Source organism: Psittacula echo (assembly GCF_963264785.1).
Source record: "Psittacula echo genome assembly, chromosome: 7".
Classification (NCBI taxonomy): Eukaryota; Metazoa; Chordata; class Aves; order Psittaciformes; family Psittacidae; genus Psittacula; species Psittacula echo.
Window position 1 is genome coordinate 22164990 of NC_137740.1, and position 14461 is coordinate 22179450.

Consider the following 14461-nt stretch of genomic DNA (forward strand, 5'->3'; position numbering starts at 1 on the left):
CCATTTAGGATGCTCAGAGCATTCTCTGTGTAATGCCACTGAGCCTGGTGTGTGGCTGCATGGTTCTTCTCCTTTTCTTACTCTCATTTGACTTGCAACCCAGAAGATTAGTTGCTTTGTTTCTATTTTAGGAGGTGTGTGAGAATATTTTTTAACTGTTCATCAGTGCAAAAAGAGTTATGCAACAGCTCTTTGCTCACGAAGACTCTGCACCCACTTCCCTATTCCTGAAAGAAATTTCTAAAAACCCACTGGGAAATTTTGACTGAATCTGCTGGAAAGGAATTAATTCAAAGATGCTTCATTTTCCAATAGGCCTGCACCACACGCATCCTCATGGCTGTGTGAAGGAAAAACTTTGGCTCTTTTAAGGTGCACCCTGTGGGACACCAAAAACCCAGGTCTGGACATTTCTGCATTAGAAGAACAAGCCTAAGGACAGGTGTGGAGCAGGGAGACAGGTGCTTAGGTTACTTGGACTGTAGATACCATGATTTGAAGGAGGTTCTTTTCCTAAGCAAAGGGATTTGCACCCTGTCCTTCTTGGAGACTTGAAAGCTCCTCATCACCTTCCATGTGCAGAGTCTGTATGAGAAATCCTGAAGACAGCAAATCCGAGCAGACATCTGCAGCTGAGCTCCTGGGGAGTGTCTCATCTGCATTTCACCATGTCAGAGAAACAGGTGACTGGAGAAAAAGGCTGGCATCCACAGAACCAACCCCACTCTGGGAGAGAGGGGATGATGGCTACCTTCTCCAGGAGTGTATCAGGACAGGGAAGATGATGACCTTGGTTTTGTGGTAGATGACACAGTTTCGTAGCTCCTTGGAAGATAAACTCCAGATAAAATCTCTCTCTTCTTCAGAGATGTTTACCTGGCCACAGAAGAGACCCTGCTTGACCAAATGAGTTTGTGGCACCTCTGACGGGCCCTAGAAACATGTTTCTCTTCCTGACCCCACTTTGCATTTCAGCAGTCTCTAAGAAGAGAGACTAGTTACATCCTAGCTGACTGTCCCAGATAAAAGGGCAGGATCGCCCCTGGATTTCTGTGGAAAGCACTGTGCTGTGCTTTCCAAAGGGAGAGATACAGCCATGGCTACGGCAAGGGGAAGAGGTGGCTGCAGTGGGGAGGGGATGATGGTGACCTTTTTCCTCTGGAGAGTGAAAGGACTGAATTGGTGGCATGCAGCACCCGTCCTGGTGCTTCAGCTCTGGCATTTCTCTGGCAGGTAGGGGATTTCACCATCTCCTTGTCCACACACTTGTTCTCAGTCTATCTGGGTCAAGTGCTAGCGCGCGTCTGGTGATGGATTGCTTCCCATCCTGTGGAGCCCAAGTGGAGGTCCCAAGCTTCAGAGCATGCTCTGAAGATTCATAGCATACTTTGCTGGAGCAGATCCAGACCTCTGCCTGGTTCCCCTTTCCCCACAGTCACTCACAGCTGTGATGCAATGGTCCTGAGCAATGAGCAAGACAGCAGCCTCCAGCTTTCTTGGGTGGGTCCCAGGATCTTACCCACAATTTGGGCAGAATGTGTCTCAATGTTCAAGAAGAGTTTGCTGATGATGGTGACTTCCCTTTTGAGAAAAGTAACTTCCTTTTCTGACTGCATGTTGCTGGCAGCCAGATGCATGATGAGGGCAGAACTTTTGTGGGATGGTGGCTAAGTTGGGGGAGCAGCTGACAGGGGTAGCTCTGAGATTGGGGACCCACTGGACTCCTATGCTTGGAGAAGGTTGGAGAATACAACATGGGTGGGGGGGAAAGGGTAAATCTCCTCCATGGGCTCTGTTCTTGCGCGTAGCAGGCTTGGGAGTGTCTGTCCTGCTTATCTGAATCATGTTGCCTCCTCCAGACCAGCATCCTGGAAGCCAAACAGTGATTTTGTCCCCATAGGACAAGCTTTGCTGGCCTTGCACAGGTAAATGCATCAGCAGCTTCAGCAGCAGTTTTGCTGGGGTGAGGGCCTGGCTGGGATTTTGATGGACCAGCTGACAGTTCATTGGGAAATTATGTTTGTAGCAATTGCTGTCTGTCACCTTGGGGTGGGATGGATGGTTGGGAAGGATGTGTTTGTATAACCACTGGGCTTAAGGAACCAGCTTGACCTGGGTGCTCACCATAGTTTTACTATTGTTTTCTGGACAAAGATCTGTGCTGTCATCAACATGTGGGGGCTGACTGCTTCAGCCTCATTTATCTCTTTGGTGGTAGAAGTGTGTCAGTTAGCTGCTCTTCTGGAAGAGAAGTGTGGTCACTGACTGCCACCCATGAGCGACCATGACATCTCTTCCTACCCTCACTCTGTCCCACCATTGCCTACCCTGTCTGCTGTTTGCTGACTTTGGTTCTCATCTCTTTTCCTTTCTGTACTGTGCTAATTGCATACTTTGGGAGTGAAGCTGTGACTCCAAGAGCATCCAAAGGAGACAAGATAGGGAAGGGCTAATTCTGCCGCCACAGGAATTGCATGTTGCAGGTGTTGATCTGTAGATCCTGCCAACAAATAAGCCACCTTTCTAGAACTGTAAGTGGCAGTGGAAGGCCTCAGCAAATAAATGCTCCACTGGATGGGAGAGGGGAATTGGCAAGTCCCTGCAAGAAGATATAAAATCTGCAACTAGCATCCAGCTCAGGAAGGAGGATTTTACAATGAAAGGGGTAAGGTATGGGATGGGAGGGCGCCTACCAGCTGGGGTGGTTTCAGCATGAAAGTAATTTCTGACAATGCTGTTAATAACAAAGCTCTTCATCTCTGGGTTGGTCTCCGACTAGCCTCTCCACAGCCATCCAGAAATGTAGTAGCTTATCTGTGTTGTGCTCCTCAAGGAACTGCTTAAAGAACTGCAGGTGGTCAGGGTTGTGCAGTATTTTCATTAAGTGCCTGTAGAGGAGGAAACACCAGGAGATGTGATCTCTGTGCCACCAGTGACCTAGAAAATACCCAGGACCTCTGTGCTTGCTTTTCCAACAAGAAAGACACACCTGAAGAAGAGCTAGAAATACATGGACAAGTGGTGGGTTTTTGCCTTGTCTGGGCCCCTCAGTTCAAGAAGGACAGGGAATTGCTTGAAAGAGTCCAGCGCAGAGCCACAAAGATGATTAAGGGAGTGGAACATCTCCCTTATGAGGAGAGGCTGAGGGAGCTGGGTCTCTTTAGCTTGGAGAAGAGGAGACTGAGGGGTGACCTCATCAATGTTTACAAATATGTAAAGGGTGAGTGTCAGGATGATGGAGCTAGGCTTTTCTCAGTGATGTGCAGTGAGAGGACAAGGGGTAATGGGTGTAAACTGGAGCATAGGAGGTTCCATGTGAACATCAGGAAAAACTTCTTTACTGTGAGAGTGACAGAGCACTGGAGCAGGTTCCCCAGGGGGGTTGTGGAGTCTCCTACGTTGGAGATATTCAAGGCCCAGCTGGACAAGTTCCTGTGTGATGTACTCTAGGTTACCCTGCTCTTGCAGGGGGGTTGGACTAGATGATCTTTTGAGGTCCCTTCCAACCCTTGGGATTCTGTGATTCTGTGGTGTGTGGGATCTGTAAAGCAGATGGGGCAGCAAACGTACCAGTAGAGCACAGCCTCCCTTGTCTGTCTTACCCATAGAATTGTTTACGTTTGAAAAGACTTTAAAGGTCATCATCCACCAAGCCACTGGGAATCCAGGGAGGGAATTCTTCTGACAAGCTGATTCTTTTCTGCCATAGGTGCACCTGTCGAACAGCTTTGCTGCCGTATGTCCAAAGGAACTGGTCTTAGCCTGAAGAGGAGGCTAAGGCTTCAGGGAGTCAAGGAGAAGGCAGGACTTTGGGACTGTGATGGAGACTTCAGAATCTGCAAATGGACTGAGCAGCCCCACAGAGACCAGGGAAGGGAGGCAGGTAAGGAGGGGGCACCTGGAAAGACTAGTGGGAGAAGGAGCCTGTGCTCTTCTCTGTCTTACTGGGAATAAACAACAGTTTGCCTCTGAATGGAAGAGGGCTTCATGCATTTGGCCATGAAGGGGGTGTTCTGGAGTGGAAAACCTTCACCTCTTGCAGCTGGTACATCGGGAGATTATCGATAGACGCAAAGCCAGAGGATGGCGACATTGAAAAGATTCAGCAGAGCTTTGGAAAACCAGAGCTCAAGAGTGGACTGGGATTTCAGGTCATTTATGAGGTTAGAAAGACCTTTGAAGTTCAGTGGATTGGATCAAATATTTGCTTTAAGTATGGCTCCTGAGACTGACTTTCACAAGTAACAATAAGAGCTGCTCTTACTTGGGACTTGTGTCCTGGTTACCACTTATATCCCAGTGTGGAACTGCAAGGACTCATGCCTGGAGTATTCTCAGGAGGTGAAACATGAGCCATATGGACATTCATGCAATCAGTGAGTATGGAGATTTAAGTGTGGTCACAGGATGATTCTAAGTGATTTTCCTGGGAATCTGAGAGCTGCCCAGCTGTAGTACAGGTGGCATGCCAGGGTGTGATTGAGGATGAATTGCATGAGGCAGGCACAAGATGTGAGAAAAAAATCTGAACTATAGTGTGTGTGTGGGGTGTTAAAATAGTTTTCTTCTTTCCTTGGTAACTACAGTTCAGACCCATGGGCCACTTGTGCCTACATCTGAGAAGGCCCAATGAGGAAGCAAGGGAGCAGTGACACTACAAGGAAGCACTGGGAAAAATCTGCTTCCTGAAAGAGTGGAAGTAGCAAAAATCAGCAAAGCCCTGTGCTGCAAGGTGCCAGACCTGAATCTTCTAGATGGGTTCTCTACTATAGCAGAAGCAGACTTCATTATGTTTGATTTGTTATTTCTCACAGGAAGAGTCCTCTTCTTCTTGCTCTTGTGTTCAACACCTGTGCGGACAGAACAAGGCTAGCCCCATCCTCAAATGACAGCCAGTCTGCTCACAACTGGCCACATGGCAAAGGACCCCAGAGCCACCATGCTGTTGTCTGCACGGTGAACCCAGTGCCGGAGACAGTGGGTGTTGTGGAAACTCTTCACCTCGCATGGTTTGACCTCCTCAGTATCTGCTTCAGAGAAGCCCTCACACTTTCTCTGGCTGGATTAACACCCCAAAACACATGCCTTTCAAGGGTGGCTAGGCTTCTCCTTCTGGAGATGTTCTACTAGATGACAGGATACAAGCAGGGAAGACCTCTGCTTGTCCAGTCCCCTAAGGGTATGCTGGGGCACCTGCAAGGGCATAATGGTTGGAGCCCACCTTGCTACCAGTCTGCTCAGACTGGACTGACCAACTGATGGGCTTTTGAGACTTAAAAGCTCATTTTCCTTGCTTGGGCTATCCAAAGTCAGTGAAGGTTTCTGAACAGCCAGCTCATTTGACATCATCTTCTGGGAGTCTGCATCATAGAATCATAGAATAGTTAGGGTTGGAAAGGACCTTAAGATCATCAAGTTCCAACCCCCCTGCCATGGGCAGGGACACCCCACACTAAACCATGCCACCCAAGGCCTCATCCAACCTGGCCTCGAACACCGCCAAGGATGGAGCACTCACAACTTCCTTGGGCAACCCATTCCAGTGGCTCACCACCCTCACAGTAAAGAATTTCTTCCTTATATCCAATCTAAACTTCCCCTGTTTAAGTTTGAACCCGTTACCCCTTGTCCTGTCACTACAGTCCCTGATGAAGAGTCCATCCCTAGCATCCTTGTAGGCCCCCTTCAGATACTGGAAGGCTGCTATGAGGTCTCCATGCAGCCTTCCCTTCTCCAGGCTGAACAGCCCCAACTTTCTCAGCCTGTCTTCATACAGGAGGTGCTCCAGTCCGCTGATCATCCTCGTGGCCCTTCTCTGGACTTGTTCCAACAGTTCCATGTCCTTTTTATGTTGAGGACACCAGAACTGCACACAATACTGCAAGTGAGGTCTCACGAGAGCAGAGTAGAGGGGCAGGATCACCTCCTTTGACCTGCTGGTCACGCTCCTCTTGATGCAGCCCAGGATACGGTTGGCTTTCTGGGCTGCGAGCGCACACTGAAGCCGGCTCATGTTCATTTTCTCATCAACCAACGCCCCCAAGTCCTTCTCTGCAGGGCTGTTCTGAATCTCTTCTCTGCCCAACCTGTAGCTGTGCCTGGGATTGCTCCGACCCAGGTGTAGGACCTTGCACTTGTCATGGTTAAACTTCATAAGGTTGGCATCAGCCCACCTCACAAGCATGTCGAGGTCCCTCTGGATGGCATCCCTTCCCTCTGGCGTATCAACTGAACCACACAGCTTGGTGTCATCGGCAAACTTGGTGAGGGCGCACTCAAGAGAAGAGGGGAAAGATCCCATGTTCATTCCTTCTGGCTTTAACAGCCCTTCAGAACTTGTTTTCAGTGATGCATTGTGGTCGTTACCTTTTCTTTCCCCTTGTATGTCTTGTTCCTATGATCTATCTGTGACACTGCATTTCTCAGGTATGACTGAGGCCCCACAAGCTAACTAAGGGTTGCTACAGGTGATTGCTATCACTCTCAGTGCACTGATAGGTGCCTAGAAACTTGATGTCATCCTCAAAAGATAATGAGAAGACAAAACCGAGGTGTTGCACCAGCATGGCCACAGGAGAGGGTAAAGATGTGGAAATGGGGTGACAATGGCTGTCAGTGCCTTTGGATTTCAGTTGCTTTGCTGCAGATTTCATTTGATCTGGTGACACAGGCTAGAGCAGGGATGTAGTATTTGGTACCTCTGGTACTGGCAGGAGGGAATTTGGCCCATAGGTCACTGCCAAAGCTTGGATTACAGCTGACAGCTCCCATATACTCTGTTCCAACCCGCTCCATGATGTCCATGCCCAGTCAGCAAAACAGTAATGCATCTGTGTGCTACAGGCATTGGTCACCACGGGTGCACAAAGCATGCTTTATCAGCCCAATTCAACATGAGCCACAGCAGAAATTCAGAGCCCCTTCTTACTGGTATTGCACAGGAGAGGTTCCACCTCTGCCTGGATGGAGCCCCCATTCCGGAGGTCCCGAGTGGCAATTAATTGCCAGTGCTTGGAGGAGAGACCTTCCAAATTCCTTGTGCCGTGCAAGGCCTGGCTCAGCTTCAAGGACTGGTTTATCCGCTGGGACAGGAGGAAATGTTCTTCTTTCCCAACAGTGTGATCTTGCATCTCAGGCATCGGGACACTGCTCTGCAGAGACTATAGGGAGAAGAGCAGAGGCTGATTGCACAGAGGACATACCCCACCTGAGGAGCTGCTCCTGCGCTGTGCCTCATGGGCTAGCTGCATGGTTTACTGTGCTTTAGAGTACAAAGCTACCCAAGTTAGATCTCTGCTCTAGTTTTAAACTCTCAGGAGTTTAAAGCTCAGCATAGATCTTAACCATATCTGTGCAGCTGCTTAAAGCTGGCTCACATCTGCCTGCAGCTGGGTCATACTGGGGACATGCAGTAGGTCCTCCAGGGAGTTCAGACAACAGCTTGACAGTCAACGCAGCAGCTGTCTTGAAGAGATCAGTGTCCACCCAGGAGGGCTGAAAACAACCCTGGGCAGACAGGTAACCTCATCTGCCTTTTTGTTTGGCTGCTGTGTCTGGGGCTGGCTCTGGCCAGTGCCATGTGAGTGCCTCCATTGCCCACCACTGAGACCCTCCTGCAGGTTTTGGCCCTCTCCACTGGTAAGCAGTTTGCATGACTCACCAAGCAGCAAGGTCAGAGTGGCTGTTTGTTGACCAAGATACGTGCAGCTGAGAGCAAGCACTAAAAATAACCTTGCTAAACCCCTGAGCAGTATCCCTGACATCACTGTGGTGACACCCAGGAGGAGTTTGGCTTAGGGAATAGGGCCTGCAGAGAGCATGGCCTTTAAGGCCTGCTGAAGTGCTAATTGTACTCCCAGACCAGCCCTGTGCTCTGAGCAGTGATTTCCTTGACAAGAGCTGCTTAAAAACCTGGGCAGCTGATTAACTTACAACCAAGAGCATTTAATGAATCAGGGTCAGGAGCTGCCAGCTGACTTCCAAAATGCTCAGCTCTTGCTGACTGGGATACTAGCATCTCCGCAAGCCAGGTCTTTGGGGGCACTAGCCCTGACAGCCTCTCCTTACCATTTCCAGGATCAGCTGCTGATTTTATGTTGCAGTTTGGTGAAAGGTCTAATAGTTTGAAGAACACTGTCTGCAGTGAGCAAGATTGCCTGTGTGGGTTGTGTGGGGACCCAAGCAGGTGGCATGTGTGGGGATTTCTGTCTGCAAGGAGGCTTATGGGTGTAAGGCTGATATTTAGGCTGTTAATAAACATTAGGTATTAGTGGGATTTCCACTGCCAGGAGGGGTAATAGTCCACGAAGATGAGTGCTTGTGTGACTGCTTTCTTAAATCATCCCTTTACACAGCTGAAAAAAATATGTGGAAAACTTGAGTGTAGTTGAATCTTAGGCTAACAGGCTGCATGACCTCTTCACCCAGCCTGTTGGCCAGGCGCTTGTGTGTGGACAGGGGCATATGCATGTGTGTTTGCATGAGTCACATTAATGGCAGTATTTGCTGTGGGCAAGGAAAAAAGGGGAAGAGTAATTCCCAGAAGTGAGAATCCGAGTGCATTGCCTGCTGCTGGTCTCATCCCTGCCAATCCTGAAAGACTGCATTTAAGTTTCTCCCTGCTTTTGGGCCAGGTCATGGTCCATCTCAGGGGAGCTTTTGCAGGGTGTGCCTGAAGTGCTGTTGACTTACGGGATGCTGTGGTGGAACAGCTGAGAATCACTGCTCCAGGCAGCCTGGGCAAGGCAGGTTTTGCTGTATTGCCCTGCAACAGTATTGGCTAGGGACACTGGAGGGTGCTAGACCACTGCAGCAAATTCTTGGCTTCTCCTCCTTCCCTCTCTCCCACTTTTCATCTCCCCACTGGTGCCTGCTCACCCTGTGAGGGTGCCCATGTCCCCTGTGCATCGCCTTTACCATAAACTGAAGGAACATCCTATCATCATCAGCCAGAAATTCCTCATAGAAGCCGAAGAGCACCTGTGAAGAAGCAAAGGTGAGCTATCCTCAGTCGGTGCTCCAACAGCAATTGCCTACTGTACCGAGTTGCAGTGGTGATGCTGTGGGCAGGCTACACCTCACTTAGATGCCCAGGACAGCTCAGCCAGGAGCTGTACATCCAGGGCAGTCCATTGGGCTGCTCAGAGGCTGCCCAGAAGAGCTTGAGTTTTAAATGTGTTTTACTTGTGTTGTGCTGGAACCACTAACTCAAATGTGAAAGGATGACCTCTGCCCTGCCATCCTCCTGGCCCTTTGTGTATGCATCTAACAGCTAAGGTCACCAGCTGCTAAATGACTTGCTCATCTCTGCTCTATTGCCCAGCAAGCCAGTGAGGATGCTCCTTTCCACTGACCTCGTGCATTCTGCTCACTGGTTCTAGCACAAGGTGGCTTGTGTCTGTAAGGTTTTTCCTTTCCTAATCTTTTTTTCTCAAATACTTCTATTCTTATGAATGCCCAGAGCCCTCACACCAGCTCAGGGGTGCCAACGCCAGCTGTCCCTCCCAGCCTGACCACTGCCAGCACTGCTCTGTACCTTGCAAATCTCCTCCTGGGCTCTAAATATCCAGGGGGAGAATTCTCCAGACATCAGATGGTTCCGCAACCTCCTGAGGGTCCTGGTTTCCAAGGGAAGCTGCTGAACGGTGCCCTCCTCCAGGTAGGTCTTGCATATCTTCTCCCCAGTCAAATGACGCAGGAAGAAACTATTTTCTCTGCTGGGGTCCAGCACCGCAGACAGAAATTCCTCCAGGTCATGCCACAAGTCCAGGAGAAGAGTCTCCATGGGCCGGTCCTGGCACTTCAAGAAATCTCTGAAGGGCCGTCCTGCACAGGTCTCAGCGCTAAGGGCCCAGGGAAGAAGACCCAAGGTCTTGACTGGCTTTTGCAGGGATGGCAGCTGGGCAACGGGTGCAGAGGAACACAGGTTAGAGAGGGCTTTCTCTTTACAGAGGTCTTTCAGGTGACAAACCTGCTCTGCGTTAGGTCTGGGTCGTTTGAGACAGGTTGCTCCTCCTTTGCCTCCAAAGGCAGGGTTTGCAGGATGCTCTGACTGCTGTGGAATTGATTCCAAACCATTCTTATCCAGAGAAGATTCCTTTGTGCTCCCAGCTGGCCCTGGTTGCCTTTCTGGTTGCACCTGAAAACTGGGCATCTTCATTTCTTGGATGTCTCTTACTTCCCTGACTAGAGCCCAGATCTCCACTTTGGCCTTCTTGCTGCAGTAGGGCCCTGACAAACCCTGACTCCTTTTAATATGCATTGTGAAGAGATTTTCTGAAAAGCCTGAGGGCTCCTCTGATTTGGCCCATAATAAACGGTCCTGATATTCCTGCAGCAAAGGCCAGCACAATTTCTCTTCCTTCATGCCCATCTTGCAGTGGATGAAGAATTTAGGGAGCCAGTAACTCTGAATCATAAAAAGGGCCTGTTCCTGCATCTTGCTTAGGATCTCCCTCCAGGTGCTGATGGACTGAATGTGCCTGGCTTTCAGCAGTGATCCTGAAATAGATACAGGGGATTATGATGGGGAGATGGCTCCATTCAGACCACTCTCCAGCCAAAGAAAACTGGTGATGGTATCCCATCTCCATGGGAGCATCCAGGAAAGGTCACCTCTCTGGAAGAGCACTGCTCATCCCCAGCTCCCATGCTTCATACCAGTGATGGTCCTGCAGAGAGTGGTGACACTGGAGCCTTCACGCAGGTGAGTGGCTTTCAGCCTGTGGAGCAAGGACAGGTAGAGATCCCTCTGCCTTTCATCTGACTCATCGAGCCCCAGGAGCCTTTCAGTGGTGAGCCAGAAGTTGGTCAGTTCTTCCCCTGCGGATCAGATAAGGGACAGGATTTGGAGGAAGTCCCTGAAAGCTCCACTGATGAGCGAAGCAGCTTGTGTCTTTTAAAAAAAGAAAGAAGGAAAGATTGCCTGGATGACACAAGGGAACAGTGTAGAGAAGCACCATGGTTATATTTCCCTAGTGTACACAGCCCATGCTGGAGCTTTGTTGCTAGCACATCTTCAACAGCTTTACCTGGATTTGCAGTGTCCCCTGTCCCCTTGGTCCTTACCCATGCCCCCAGCTCTGTGCCTGTGTCCCACTGGGTAGCTTGCCAACAGCTGGGTGAGGAGGGGCCGTGGAGCATCCTGTACCCACCTGCCATTCCTCGGATGAAGGCCCGAAAATGCCACATAGCCTGGCTCCCGCTGATGCACTTTTCCAGTAGCCACCAGTCAGCACTTTGCCAGTTCAGCAGTTTTGCTGTCAGAGAGAGTGCAGAGCATGGCATCAGGGGTTGCATGCAAAGAAAGAAGCAGTGTCCAAGAAAGCCCTCAAGGTCCCATCAGCACCTCACGGAGGGCCTCCCTGACAGAGGCTGCTGTAGGGCAGCATTGCTGTGAGGCAGGATACCAGCAAATTGCACTGAAATGGGAGTTTCAGACAGGTTGTGGGGCGCATGTGTGATGTTTGCAAGGGCAACCTGCTTATGTCGGTGATAGTCTGCCCAGCTATCATGCCTCTTCCCCTTGCAAACATACATCTTTTTTGCTTGAGTTTGGGGCTTGCTCTCAACTTTCTTCAGCTTGATGTTCTACCCAACTGGAGAAGAAGCAGCAATGCACTCAGAAACAGCACAGGAGCAAGCTTCAATCACTTTGGCAAACAATGATAGGACAAGGGGTAATGGGCTCAAACTGGAACACAAGAGGTTCCACTTAAACTTGAGAAGAAACTTCTTCTCAGTGAGGGTGACAGAACACTGGAACAGGCTGCCCAGGGGGGTTGTGGAGTCTCCTTCTCTGGAGACATTCAAAACCCGCCTGGACACATTCCTATGTAACCTTATCTAGGTGTTCCTGCTCTGGCAGGGGGATTGGACTAGATGATCTTTTGAGGTCCCTTCCAATCTCTAACATACTGTGATACTGTGATACTTACTTGTTTGTTTTTTTTTTTCAAATGAAAATCTGCATACCTGCTTCCATAGCTTGCTTTCCAGTGGCCTTCCCTTGCGTTGACATGTAAGCTGGCAAAGTAGTTGGCTGGGCTGAGATGGCTCATTTTAGGGGTAAACTGAGCACAATCAGACTTGCTACTGGTAAGACAAACCATGGCATAGGCCTGTTTTCTCAGTGCAGCATGCATCAGACAAGAAGTGTATTGCAGTACAGTGTGAGCCCTGGGCACCCCCATAGCCTGAAATGTCAGCACCTCAGTTTCCCATGCCCATGCTCTCCATCCCTCCTCCACCCATGAACTGCATGGTAAACCCTGCCAAGCTGCTATCTCAGCTCAACTCCACAGAGGGAGAGTCAGTAGTAACAGGGCTGCAGGGTAAAGCCCCATTCATCCTGCGGAAACCCTGGGCCCTGCAATGGCTTTTTAACCCAGAGCACAGGCAGGACCCGCTGGGCAGGCACCAGGTGGTGACAGCCCCAGTGAGAGGAAGCCCAGCTGTGGTGAAGCCAATCCGATTTCCTCTGTGCCGCGATGACTCACCTGCTTCCCCCGACCGAACGAAACCCAGGAGCTTCTGGCAGAGGACGAGGTGGAGGTAAAGGCTGGATTTGCAGAAGTGAGGCAGCCGGTGCTTTTCCAGCCAAGCCAGTAAAGCCGGAGGGCTGAGATCCTGCATTGCAATCCCCACACCCAAGGAGAGGATTAGGCTGTGAGCAAGGAGCCGTCTCTTGCCTGGGGATTACGGTAAGTAAAGGGCTGCTGCTATGGCAGAAGGAGGCAGGGGGAAGTGCCCTGTTGTTAGATGGTGAGTGATGCAAGCCATCCCCCTGCTGAGAAAGAATGGGGATACTCAAGCTATAGTCCCTGCCCTCATCTCCATGGGCTCTGCCTGCAGACCAGGAAGACCTGGGGCTGTGTGCAGCCTGCCCACCTTCCCAGAGCCCAGACAAGAAGGCACGGCAGCTTCCCGGCAGCACCAACAGGAGCAGGTTCCCTTTTGCTACAGGATCTGAACACTGCAAATGGTGCTTGTGGCTGTGGGGAAGTGGGACGTCCATGGAGAGGGCTGAGCCAGTTTGAGAATCAACAGGACTTCACTCCTGATGAATTCAGGAGGGATACAGGGTGCAAAGGGATGATGTTTGTGTTGTCCTTCTCTGCCATCACATATGCTCTCAACTCCAGCTATCAGTGTTTATGGAGGGCTTTACAGACCCCATAAGCTGCACCAGGATTTTAAAAGGCTTGTGCTTCTCCCAAGGCTTAAAGGCAAAATGATGCCTGCGTCTGAAATAATTCCCCACTGCATGAACCAGAGAGCCAGAGACTGGCCTTTGTAATGAGAGGACAGCTCTTTCCTTCCCCTGCTCTCTGCCCTTCCTCCTTCTTCCCTCCTCACAAAAAGGCATTTTCTCACCAGATGGCTCGGCAGCTCTGGCCAGAGGTTCCACTGGCCTGTACTGCTGATATAAATGGGTGTCTGGCCAAAAACCTGCATCGAAAGGAAAGGGGAGATCTGAAACAGATGGAGGGTGGCATGGGAGCCCATAGCCCAGCTGTTCTAGTTCTTACTACAGAGAAGGGCATCACCTTCCCTTTCAGACCTCTATCTCCAAGCTGAGGTGCTTAGGTTTCCCTCATTTTCCAGCCTGAATGTGGTGTATTCACAATTTTCCTGGGGCCTTTAGCACCACAGAAGCTGGAAGTTCACATGAGAAGAGCTCAAAAGGGCTTCACGGTGCAGAGTGGACTTACAGGAAGATTCAGAAATGTGTTGAAAAAGTCGACAAAAACATCATCTCTCAGCAGAAGCCCCATGTCCGTGGAGGCTATGGTTGCTACAAGTGGGAGAAGAGAAAGTTACTTGGGCTTTGTATTGCCAAGTGTGATATAAATATGAACCCAAGGATGAGTTTTGACAGGGACAGCTCTAGGGAATGTACAGCATGGGTTAGTTGTGTGCACACAGAGGAGGATTTAGACCTGAGACAGTCCTTGAAAATTGGTTCTTAGTGCATCCATCTGCTCTGGGGGGGTGACACAGGGTTTTGGAAAACACCAGTTCAGCTGCATACAGGAGCTGCAAAGTTCAAATGGCAGCTTCCTGAATAGCCAAGGTTCATGATTCATGGAGGATGAGCACAAATGCAGTAGCATCTGTAGGACAGGAGAAAGGAGTTGCTGCGGTGGGAGGTGACAAACTGTACCCCTCCACCTTACCCAGACACCAGGCATAACTGCTATCATGGAGAGAAACTGTGCTCTGGTGCTGCTGTTTCACCCCCACTGCCTTGGTGCCCTGAGTCCTCTTGTTGAGGTTTTTGTAGCAAATCACCCCAAATTAGCAGACACCATCCGGCCGGGAGCAGGTTGTGCCTCTGGGTAGAGTGACAACCACTGCAGACACCCACCCTCTCCACCCGGGACATCAAGGCAGTGTGTCAGTAGCACCCAACACCTCCTGCTATCCTGTGAAGTTTTATTCATGTCTGAAAGATCTGTGA

General features: G+C 50.2%; 1 protein-coding gene across 1 annotated transcript; it reads right to left on the reverse strand.

Moving 5' to 3' along the window:
- Positions 1-747: 747 nt before the first annotated feature.
- RGSL1 (regulator of G protein signaling like 1) lies at positions 748-13790 on the reverse strand (the record flags this gene model as incomplete). Its single annotated transcript, XM_080623987.1, has 11 exons — positions 13713-13790; positions 13375-13449; positions 12498-12627; positions 11154-11258; positions 10660-10821; positions 9536-10500; positions 8917-8979; positions 6929-7160; positions 2136-2206; positions 1524-1667; positions 748-876 (listed from the first exon to the last, which is right to left on the reverse strand). Exons 1-11 carry the CDS (start codon positions 13773-13775, stop codon positions 748-750), a joined length of 2139 nt encoding a protein of 712 aa, XP_080480113.1. The 5' UTR covers positions 13776-13790.
- Between the last annotated feature and the right edge of the window lie 671 nt (positions 13791-14461).